Source organism: Phyllopteryx taeniolatus, chromosome 14, assembly GCF_024500385.1.
Source record: "Phyllopteryx taeniolatus isolate TA_2022b chromosome 14, UOR_Ptae_1.2, whole genome shotgun sequence".
In the NCBI taxonomy this organism is placed as follows: Eukaryota; Metazoa; Chordata; class Actinopteri; order Syngnathiformes; family Syngnathidae; genus Phyllopteryx; species Phyllopteryx taeniolatus.
This window is the reverse complement of record NC_084515.1, coordinates 23,419,681-23,432,171: the sequence shown is the minus strand read 5'-3', so window position 1 is coordinate 23,432,171 and position 12,491 is coordinate 23,419,681. Positions and strand designations below refer to the sequence as shown.

The following is a 12,491-nucleotide window of genomic DNA, read 5'->3' as shown; positions in this document are numbered from 1 at the left end:
TTCTCTGCCTTTTCATATGAGCGTGCATAGCATGCTCTTTTCTTATATTTGAGGATGCCTGTTGCTTTCAGCACGGCGTACTTAAATAAACATTTGAGTTTTTTACAATTTTTTGTATTGTCATCACTGGTATATAACTCTCAGATATGTTTGATAATTGTTTTTTTGAGCTCAGCCTAATTAAACTAAAATCACCACAGGAGGATTTTTCACATTTAATTTTTAGATGTAATGTAAAAACACTGGACATTTCAAGAAAATAGTAGAAGGCCTACAATCCCCGTTAGGCAGTACTGCATACTGTATACCTCCAATTAGCAGCTCTGGGTGGTCATTCTCAAGTGAGATACAAGCAGAAACTATCCGTTGAATTATAGTTGCAATGGGTGACAGAGGTGTGAAGGTGATACCGAAGAGGGGCTCCTATGGCAATGTAACTTCACTGATAAAGACAGATTGATTTTTTGTTTTTTGAAAAAGCATTTTTTCCTCACATTTTTGTTTTCCAATTTAATGACAGAGTCTATCAATTTTGCTCCAAGCAGATCTGTATAACGATGGAACAAAAAAATGTATTGCAATACTTTTCTTTGGTTGAAATTTTGTATAATCAAGTCATCCACTGTACAAATCCTAAAACAATTACTTCATCCAGGGCACTCTTAAAATCTTTGATTTGACTGAAAGTTGAAAAAAAGAGAAGGTTATGGAGTCGAATGTTGTTTGTGCCTTCCAGACGCTACACCCAACGTGGCCAAGATAAAAGCCGCACCTGCAGCTGGGCTCAGAATTCCGTGGTTGACCACAACTACTCAGGCCCGGGAGGACCGTTTTATGGTCGCCTCTGCTACAGCAGCCACACATTACCAGTTCTACGCCGCGCACCAGGCGAAACATTTGAACCAGGTCTGGCAGAGCTTGGATACCGCTTTCCTGGAGTCCTACCGGACCACTCATTGGTCATCCGAAACCAGGGTGCTATGGTTGGCCCGATCGAGTCAGGGGCTGTGTACATAACGCCCACAGATCTCAGCGCAGGAAGCCGAACAGGAAGTCATGCGGGCAGCCGCGATGGTACTGCAACCCAGAGTGGTGTGAGCACTTCGGATGAAGGAACACCACGGACTAGTGACAGCCAGGAGAAACGACGTGGGATGGGAACGTCGAGCAACTGTACTGAGGAGAGCAATGAAGACAAAGTGAACCACAGTCATGATATTGACTGGGTAAGCATTACAGCCATCCTTCTATCAAACCAAATACACTCGTAATTTGTGTAGCTATAATTATCATATTCCATTCCTCCTGTTTTGCAAGATGGAGAGAATTTCAAACTGCATGGAGTACTGAATTTGAATTGAACAATAGCCTATAATGACTTGCATTATTGTTTCATGAGTGAATAAAATACACAAACAACTGGAGAATGAAGTAATTAAGAAAATATGAAATAATTATTAGGTTGGGGTTGAACCTCACTGCAATATGTTTCTTCTTGGGTAATTTGTCCAAGAGGTTCAGGACAAAGCTGAGGGGTGGTGATGAGTCAGGCATGTCAGCACATTTATTTCCTGATGTTCATTATCTTTTCTATGCTTAGTTTTATTTATTAGGCCACAGCACATCTTTGTAGTCCTTAGCTATATTTAATTTTCAAATATTTTATCTCATAATCGCTCCATCTCACTCTCACGGTGCAGTGTTAGTTCATTCTGGTGTTCAATTAATCTATCTATGGCTTTTTTCCAATCTTGCCTTTGTTTTCTGTTTTGCTCAATGTCTGGCTCTCCTTTTGTCTCAATTGTTATTGTCATCACTCTTGTTCTCCCATATTTACCATCCTCCCTCCTTGGTCAATTTTTGACTCCACCTCACAGTACTTCACCCTAGCCCAACCCTGGACTGAAACCACTCGTGCTCGCTTGCATCCCCTCCAGGTGCAGTCGGAGATGCTACCGAGGGAGCATAACCTCGTCCTGACTCAATCCGGCTCCATGATTGGCCAGGGTCATGGCTGGGTGTGCGATTCAGCCACTCTGCCAATGGCGGGGCACAAGAGCTCCCGTGCTGGCCTGTCTCCAAAAGGTGCTCAGTCTGACTGCAGCGGAGGAGCAGGAGGAAGCGGAAACGGAAGTGGGGCTACCTCCACTGATGGACAACAGAAAGCTACCAATGGTCGCAACTATACCACTGTCTTGCAGGGAGAGGTACGCAGGCAGAAAGAGACCCCTGGCAGCCTGGATAGAGGAGGACTAGAGATGGGGAGCAACTTTGCACTGGCAAGGCCAGAAAGAGAAGGTGGTGGGATATCATTGACTGGTAGTCCATCTATCTATCCAGAATCACCCGGTTTGATTGGAGAATGGCGTGATCGCGTGGCTTTGGGTGGCTATGTGTTAGCAAGAATGGATATGACCCCCCAGCTATTGCCCTTCCCAGGTCAGCCTCGAGGAGCTTATGGGGGAGTGCTGGGCATTGGTCCTGGATGGGTTCCAGGTATTGAGGCAGCCAGAGCAGCCCCCGGGACGGCAGGTCCCCCTTTGGCTCTTAGGGTGGGCGAATTCTTACGCCTACGTCTTGCCCAGGTCACATTTGACCCCTCGCAACCACCGTATGACTCAGTGCAGATCTATGGCCTGGAGGGTACCGGTTCCCGAGCTGGATCCCTGAGCTCACTTGAGAGTGAAGGAGAGAAAGATGCAGATAAGGAGGACTGGGGTGCGGGATTGGAGCAGTGGGGGCCCCAGTTCCACAACTTAGCTCAACTCTTCCGAGACCGAGAGAAAGAGAAAGAAGAGAAGGAAAAAGTTGAAGATGGTACCAAAGAGGAGACGAAGGAGCCAGATAAAAAAGGGGGTGAGAGGAAGGAGAGAGGGGTCAATATGAAGCGAAAGAATGACGGATAAAAGAAGAAAAAATAGAGGTAGAGGGAAGAAAGAAGACAGGAGGGAAGAGTATGATGAAAAGACTACCAGAACTAGACTAATGTGAAGAGAAGTTAAAGGAGAGAAAGATGAAGAGGCAAAGTAATAAAAAGAGACAGAGAAAAATGAGCCCAGGGAGGTTGAAGAAAGCGAGGGAAGGGGAGGGCGTGATTGATGTAATTTAAAGCAATAAGTGTTGAAGCGCTGATATGGTTGAGCACAGATTGTACTGAGACAATGCAGGGGATGCTTCTGCTGGCGGCGCCAAATATTTCTTAAAAAACTTAGGACAAAGACAAGCAATCCAAATAAACAATACACGATTGAATCCAGCAAGTACATGTGGAATGGCAAACAGCAGGAAACACAGGTTGTCGTCTAAGTGTGCGTTTAGAAGGTCAGAGAGAAAGTAGGGATAAGCTTGTGATTGTCTTTTCTGAGCATTCTTATATGTGTGAATATGTTAAAGACAGAGCGATTGATGCCAAGAGAAATATTATAAATAATATACAGTGGTACCTTGACTTACGAGTTTAATTCATTCCTTGACCACGCGCTTAACTCAAATCACTCGCATCTCAAATCAACGTTCCCTGTTGAAAGAGAACAGAAATATGTCACAGCATTCTAAAGTATTGTACTTACATACAGTAATGTCCATCCATCCATTTTCTATACGGCTTAGCCTGTTCAGTGTCACGGAGAGCCGATCGCAGCTGACTTCAGGCATAAAACAGACTACAACCTGAATCCGTTGCCAGTCAGCCGCGGGGCACATATAGAAGCACACAACTGAAGTCAAGTGAATGTACCACGACACCATCAGTGACTTCAGACGGGAAAAAGATAATTAAATAGAATGTAAATAATTATTTGCATCATGATGTCATTCTTCAATTCGATGGAGATTGTGCTGCTCCTTCTGATGTGCGCACCTTGGCCTCCAGAAGAAGCAGTATAATACGGATATACATTATAGATTTGATTATGGAAACGTGAGGAAGACCATTGCGACTAAGCTGCAGTAATTATTAGTCGATTAGAGCTTCAAGAATTTGTGCCTGTGAGTAATGTTATATACTTTGCATGTTTTGGTGCACCGTTTGTGTTCCAATATCAGTTGTTTAAGGTTTTATATCAATGCTAGTTTCGTTAGCCCGTCTACAGTGTTTCCCATTATGGGTTAGCATTAAGCTAGTGATAATTCGCAAGACAAAGTTATGTGGTTTAGTTAGTTAAAATACCCTGCGTGTAATTCCTTGTTTTAAGTTTAGTTTTATAGTAATCTTCAACGGAAAGTAGCAATAAACAGTTACTGTACTTTCACAGACAAAGTCAAAAAAATAAATAAATAAAAAACGGCCAAGCGCGGGCTCATAACGTGAAAACCCATAGGTTGGGGCGCTCGTAAGTTAAGGTATCACCATATACTGTAATGCAGATACATTGCAGTGACTAGAACGTAGCACTCCTTTTTTAAGATATTTGTGTGCTTCGTTAGCCTGGATGTTTACAATGAACTGTGTACTCATGATAATACATACATACGTACAGTATATGTTTTCTAATTACTTTAGTGTGGTACTATGTGACAGTTCAACTTAATTTAGTTTCAGGCCTTGAAATAAACTAGTCGCTAGCCGCTGTTACTCGGAAGGAGAAAACAGACCTCCTACCTTTGGTTACCACTCTCTCATCTCTCCCTTGTTCCGCTCCCTAACCATCCATCCATCCATTTTCTGAGCCGCTTCTCCTCACTAGGGTCGCGGGCGTGCTGGAGCCTATCCCACCTATCATCGGGCAGCAGGCGGGGTACACCCTGAACTGGTTGCCAGCCAATCGCAGGGCACATACAAACAAACAACCATTCGCACCCACATTCACACCTACGGGCAATTTAGAGTCGCTCCCTAACCAATGGCACTAAAAAAAATAAAACGTAAAAGTCCCATGCCATCAAAATCCATTTTTCCCCACTGTTTTATGCATAAATGAGTACAGACCCTTTCCAAAAAAATTGATTATCATGGAAAAGTTTATTTCCATAATTCCATTCAAAAAGTTCAACTTTCATAGATTATAGATTCAGGGCCCACAATTTAAAACATTTCAAGTATTTATTTGTTTAGTTTTACATAATTTGGGCTTCCAGCTCATAAGACACACAAAATCAGGAATTGAAAAAATGAGAACACTGAAGAAATCAGCCCAAATTTTGCAGTCCATAAATGTTTTAAACTGATTGTCACATACTAATAACCTCCTAAAGTCAAAGCACCTGCACCGGTTTCCCCATGTCTCATTAAATTTGTTCAGTTGGTTCAATATGGGAAAGACTGCAGACTTGACAACTGCCCAGAAGACCATCATTGATACCCTCCATAGAATGAGTAAGCCACAGAAGTTCATAGCTATGGAGGCTGGCTGTTCACAGGGTGCTGTGTACAAGCATATCAATGGAAGGACAAAATGTGGCAGGAGAAGATGCACCAGCAAAAGAGATGACCGTGGGCGTCGGCGAATTATCAAACAGAGAATGTTCAAGACTAGCAGAGATCCAGAAAGAGTGGAATGAAGCGGGAGTCACAGCTTAAAAAAACACCACATTCAGACGGATCCGGGAGATGGGCTACAACTGTCGTGTTCCTCGGTTCAAGCCACTTCTTAGCCTGAGCCAACGTAGTAAGCGTCTCACTTGGGCCATGGAGAAGAAGGACTGGACTGTTGGCCAGTGGTCCAAGGTCCTCTTTTCCGATGAAAGTAAAGTGTGCCTTCCATTCAGGAATCAAGGTCCAAGGGTTTGGAGGAAGACGGGTGAAGAACAGAACCCAAGCTGCTTGAGGTCCAGTGTGAAATATCCACAGTCAGTCAGGATTTGGGGTGCAATGTCCAGTGCGGGTGTTGGTAAACTGCTTTCTTAAATCCAAGGTCACCGCAACAGTCTAGCAGAATGTTTTAGAGGACTTGATGATTCCCTTTTGCTGAGGATCTGTATGGATGTATTTCATCTTTCAGGAGGACCTGTCACCTGCCCATACCGCCAGAAGCACCAAAACCTGGTTTGATGCCAATGCCATCACAGTGCTTGACTTGCCGGATCTAAACCCCATTGAGAATCTCTGTGCTATTATCAAGAGGGAAAATGAGGGGCAACAGACCCAAAAACAAAGAAGAACTGAAAGAAAGCATCAAGGAAATCTGGGCTTCCATAACTCCCTGGGAATGCCACAGGCTGATTGCCTCAATGCCACAGCGCAACGAGATTCCCAACCAAGTATTGAAGATTAACATATCGTTTTGAAAGTACCATATTTTGATTGATTTGATGTGACCCTGGCGGCACGGTGGCCGACTGGTTAGAGCGTCAGCCTCACAGTTCTGAGGTGCGGGGTTCAATCCCCGTCCCCGCCTGTGTGGAGTTTGCATGTTCTCCCCGTGCCTGCGTGGGTTTTCTCCGGGCACTCCGGTTTCCTCCCACATCCCAAAAACATGCATTAATTGGAGACTCTAAATTGCCCGTAGGCATGACTGTGAGTGCGAATGGTTGTTTGTTTCGATGTGCCCTGCGATTGGCTGGCAACCAGTTCAGGGTGTACCCCGCCTCCTGCCCGATGACAGCTGGGATAGGCTCCAGCACGCGCGCGACCCTAGTGAGGAGAAGCGGCTCAGAAAATGGATGGATGGATAATGTGACCCTAATTTCTTTCTTTTTTCCTACAAAAAACGAGAAGTAAATTGTGATTTCTTCACAGTAGTCTAATTTTTTTAATTCCTAATTTTGTGGGTTTTATGAGCTGCAAGCCCACATTATGTAAAAATAAACAAATAATAATAAAATAAATGAGATTATTACCTTTTAAGCGGAGTTATAGAAATAAATAAACATTTCCATGATATTGAAATTTTTTGGAAAGGGTCTGTATGTGATCTATTTTAAATTTGACATCCATGCAGTTTGTCAATTAAACACAAAAGACAATAAACGGCATAACGCTTGTAAAATGACTGGATCAGATTTCCATAAATTTCATAAAGTCTTAAAAAGTTACTAATTATTTAAGTATCTGTCCACTTTGTGGTTGGCAGACGTTCACTCATCTCAAGGAAAATGGCTGAGCGACAACGCGGCTGTGTCTTGTGCAAAGCTTTTCGTCATCTGCCAACCGCGGAAGAATTTAGGAATAAAGTGCTTCAATTTATTTTGGGAGAAATTCCTCAGCATTTCGGAACCAGAACTGTGCTATTTGTGGGCACATTTTTGTGGATGATGACTTTCACACATGCCGGAAGTGCATTTCCGGTTTTAGAGCGAGTGGCCCACTCGGGCAGCCGCCGCCGAGCCACACAAACACAGTATATAAAGCACACACGTTTTGTGTTTTACAACAACACTTAACTACATTCATAACTTATAAAGAAACTGAAATGAAATAAGCGAGGCTTGCAGTCATTGTTGCCAAAACGTGCACCAGCGATAAACTGTCGCGCGTCGTGTCACATTCAAGTTAATGGGAGTGAAGGATGAACCAGACCTCAAAATATCCCCTGCCCTTTATTTTCACCCACGTCCTCTGTAGCAATCTGCATCTTCCCTGATTGCTACTCTATCTCCCTCTATCTTTATGGTTTCATAAAAGTGATAAAGTACTATATACTGTATGTGTAGCCTGTACACTGATCACCGTTGAGGGCGTCACGCAACATCGCTTTGAAAGCTTGGCTTCCGCAAGACGGTCGCATGCCAATAGCCAATCACACCGAAGCTGTTTTACAGATTTAAAATAAGAAGAACAGCGATTCAATCAGGGCAAAGCTTATTTACATATCAAATACTAATGAGAAATCAAATTGCCCGAAAAAGGGTATCCTGGACATTTTCAACCCAAATTATCTTGCAGACCCGATAAAAGGACATGTGGTGAGAACAGCATATTGCAAACAGACTACTCAAATATTTTAAAGAAGCAGAGCATATTCTCGTCACTGCAATGTACAGTATCTGCGTTATATATATATATATATATATATATATATATATATATATATATATATATATATATATATATAAAATAATTCTCTGGGATTTGTATCCTTGGCTACAATGAGATACAGTATATTGTTCAGAACGGGAAAGAAATTAAAACAGGATACCACACAGGCACTTGAATAGACTGTATATTTGAATACAAAGCGATAAATGGAACAAGAGATTGCTATATACTATACACAATGGAAATGATGAATCATTCAAATACTCAAAAAGACTCCTTTCAGCCCTCAAGGAAAACAGACATTGTTAAAATTTCAATGATTTCAGGATGTGATCTCCCCCACCACTCCCACTCGTTTCCACATCTTTTAGTAGTTGAGTGTTGCTATGTTTACAAAGATGCTCACATAGGCGCAATGGAACTCATTTACACTCCAAGGCTTTGATTGTACTACAGCCAATTATAAACGCAAACACATCCACTGTATGATGAGTAATGATGAGTCCATTTCTGATATCGTAAATGTTTTATAGAAGAACTATATTTTATGTATAAAAAACGGCCCTGTTGTCTCACTTGATGCGTCTTGAAGACAATGAATGACTTTTGCTAAAGGATTAAAAAAGAAAAACACCCCCTAAAAGTCCCACTTTAGAACCCATACTGCCGAAATAAACATCCTTGTAGTTAAAACAACACCACGTTGACTGTTCTTATTTTCTTGTATAAGGTCAGGATGCAAATGATTCTTCAGCTAGAATGCACATTCATACCGTGTAATAGATGATGAATTATGTTCAAGATGATAGTTGTCTTTATAAGATGTGGATTCAAGAAAAGATACACTGTTCAACTGTATGTCAAAACAATTTCAATGTAAATAGTGCTGGATATTATTGCAGAAAGAATGATCAATGAGTTTTGTTTATCTTATTCAGAAGCAGAACTTACTGTACATGTCCAAATGGATCACTGATAGGACTTGTCTGTATGTACTGTAGATTAGGGGGGGGGAAAAAAAGTCAACTAAACAATGTATTTCTCATTTGTCCAGCACATTGACATGACTGGCTTTTGTTTTATGGCAACTCTAAACCAGCCACTCACTGGTACTTGTGGCCTCTGAATGAGGTTTTTTTGTGCAAAATATTAGTCACTGGATGCTTCAGAGCGATATGGTCCCGCTGGGAAACTTTTTTTGATGAAAAGGCAGTGAAGTGGATAGAAACTCTATTAAAATGCTAAAATAAAAATCCAGTTGCTATAGTTTTCCCCAAAACTGTAGAATAATACCCTGCTGTGGAATTTGCAATTGGTTTCAAAGGCATAGTCGTCGGCGTGGCATCGCCTGAGAGGTATGAGAATCGTTCATAGTTCACATATTGAATAGAGAGGGGACTGATTATTACCTGAATGAATGCCACAGGCTCTTCATACATCATTGGCTTCTTTGTGACTTTTTCTATATTTACACGGAGAGTAATATTACACCATAAATACATTTTTGGGGAGGAAAAAGACACTCCAGTGTAAACACTGCTTTATAATTCTACATGACTACTGTCACATTCATAGTTATATATAGTATAGTATCGTACAGTATAGTATAGTATCTAAATTTGGACATCAGGTGTTTCCAATGGTAGACGTGTACACCTTAATTTCTCTTTGTCTAGTTTACTTTGTGACAGTACAGCAGCTGGCAGAAAGCCTCTGGCCCATGTTTCTTCTTTTATTGTATTTATCAGTAGTTAGCTAATTGGGCTAACTCCGAGACATTTACAAACAAGAACATCCATTTCTTGGCTATGAGGAATAGATAGAATGAAGGACTAACATTTCTTACCACTTGCACAATCTGTTGGGATCCAATATGTGATACTGTATGAAGAAATTTGACATTTCATCGGTCATAGGGTATTCACAATATGATGATTAATGTAGGTGTCATTTAAATTCCTGTAGAAGACTAGCTAATATTTTAAATGACAAGTTGGGTAGCAAATGGGATCACCAAAATATTAGAAAAAGCTCTTAGTTTGACAGTGTAAATAAAAACAGAGCATTATTAAATTTGTCAATTGAAATACAGCTCTTGTATTCGATCTCATTTGTTTGTCCAGGAGGTTATAATAATGGCGTGGCTGGTCAGGGTAGCAACCAAATGTGGGAGGTACTTTTTTTTTTCAACATGTAAACAGATCAATAGCTGTGCCATTGTTGTCCATGCAGCCAGTAAGGATTTAACATTTAGACATTGAACTACATCAGCAATGATACAATAAAAGCCTCAAAGTTTAAAACAATCACTTTACTTCAAATATTTAAAGGAAAAAATATGCTTTTTTAAAACAATTTAAAACAGAGGGTTGGATCTCACTGCCACGTTACTACTGGCGCTTGGCCGTTTCCTCTTCTTCCTCACTTGGTGACGAGTTTTAGCGATGGCCTCCTGCTTGCTTCTAGTAGCGGAAGCAGACCCCAGAGTGTGGAAAACAAGTGCGTACCCTTTAAGACAATGACGACATTTTTGTGGCGCATGGACACATCGCCAAACACAAACATCCCTGCCTCACCAAAAGTTTCACGGAGAAACCAAGTGTCGTTTATTAGAAGCGAAAGCCGCTAAAACGCGTATAAATGTGAACCCAGGAAAACTCAATGAAACCCTGCTTACCGTGCAAAGCCAATACAAAGTGATTTAACCATATCCCCAGTCTCCACACAAACACACACACTATGGGCACTATTTTCGTAGACGGCGCATCTGTGGCAGCGTACAAATGCCAGAGGATTATGATTTTCATGCAAGTGCGAGGCTCGCTCCGTATTTGCCAGTTTGGCAGACCGCTCTGCGCCAAGCTAGGCGTTCCGGCGCACTGAGGGGGTGTCCTTGGAGATGCTCCTGGCTGAGTGACAATTTAGCGGCAGAATGTCAGTCTAAACTAACACCTGCTCAGACCACGTCTAAGTCCTGGCCCAAGGTGGACCACTGGTCGATTTTGGACAAATGGATCGGGCCGCAGGCGGACACATACTGATACAGATTGTATTGATGGTGACAGTTCGACTCAGTCAATTGATTCAATAAATACGTTTTATTGAGGATAGATTTTTTTTGTTTTGTTTTTAATCCAAAAGCATTCAAGGACAGTCACTGTTCTGAAATTAGATTGTGTTTGGCTTTCGAGGTTCCACTGTATCTCCCTTTTTGACCTGTTCAGTTTATCATCGTACATATTTATGCTTTTCTTCGGGGTAAAGGACTTATTTTTATGTTTCCATATCAATTTGGGAATTTATGAAGGCACAAACATCAAATTACAGGAAGCCTTCAGTGAATATAATTCTTTGTTCTGCCAACATAAAATAAAAAAAGTGGGGGTGCAAAACCTCACCAGATCTGCATTATGTTGACCAAAATAATCAATTCATTCACTTTGTAGCCAAACAAAGTGCATGGCGACAAATAATGGTGTGGGTTTGTTTCATTTCTCATGGTTCAACCAGTAGATTTTTCCTCAATTTAGCAAATGTCCAGATAGTACAATATACATACCTTTACGGGCTTTCAACAATAATCTAGAGGTAACAAATCATTTTTTTTCAACATCTGTCTGTCTCCTTTTGAAAATGGACTCACACACAAATAAATGAGGGAGTCAGTGTTTTCGGGCATCAATCAGAAAGCAATTCGCTCCGTTAAAGTACACCAATAAATGACCTGTATTTCTATTTTACACATTAATCAAACCACGCAACTCCACATGCACAATTGGCTCCAGGTCCTTCATATATGCTTATTGGTCGAATTCAAAGCCTGACACTGTCTGATCGGTCCAAATCAAAGCAACGAGTCTCTAGAGTCATGCGGCACCACAACAAATAAAACCACTTGGCAGAACTGATTACTAAACCTTGTGATCAAGACAAATTGATTCCATCAAAGTGTGATTAATACAATAATTTGCATTCAATTGAATAAAAGAACACGCACTCTGCGGCTCCCCGCAGCTTTTGCAGCCACAAAGTAGCTGATTAGACACAGAAAAAAAATTCAATTTGAAGGTTGCTATTTGAATATCTTAATGTACAGTATATGACATGAAGGCCCTTTTCATCCAACCTTAACATATACCGCTAGATCCAATTGTTTTTGCACCTCCGCCTAGTGTGATGGCTCCTGCACGATGTCGATACAGTTCTACAATTGCGTGCTGTACAAAGTGTATTTATTTGTGTTGTACTTTTTCTTTTTGTAAATTTGAATAAAAAAGGAACTATTTCAAAGAGAGGAATCCTGCCCACCTTGTGCTTCTTCTACTGTCTCACAAATGTCTGGATGAATCAGAGTTCTGCTGCTTAAGTTTAATGTGTGAACGTGCGCATGTGTGTGACGGCTTGTGTCATCCGCAGGATGAAGGACAAACATATCTGTTCTGATCCACCCAGATTCGGAGGATGTGAGGACTGTTCAATAATTCTTTCAGATGAAGGTTGAGATTGTTCGTTTGTTCAATGGCACAAAGAAAAAAAAAAGCAAGAATTAAAAGTTTTTAAACTCCACAAGCAGCAG

General features: G+C 41.3%; 1 protein-coding gene across 5 annotated transcripts in view; it reads left to right on the top strand.

Annotated features, from left to right (window-relative positions):
* LOC133489023 (uncharacterized) overlaps positions 1 to 12,213 on the top strand; it is a 214,509-nt gene extending 202,296 nt beyond the window's left edge. For 4 of the 5 annotated variants that reach the window (XM_061797643.1, XM_061797642.1, XM_061797641.1 and 1 more), the window contains 2 exons: positions 737 to 1,226; positions 1,878 to 12,213. In XM_061797643.1, coding sequence (XP_061653627.1) covers positions 737 to 1,226; positions 1,878 to 2,906 — 1,519 coding nt within the window. In that variant the 3' untranslated portion in view covers positions 2,907 to 12,213. The remainder of the gene's footprint in view (positions 1 to 736; positions 1,227 to 1,877) is intronic. The other variant, XM_061797646.1, reaches the window with a different exon arrangement.
* The last annotated feature ends 278 nt before the right edge of the window (positions 12,214 to 12,491 follow it).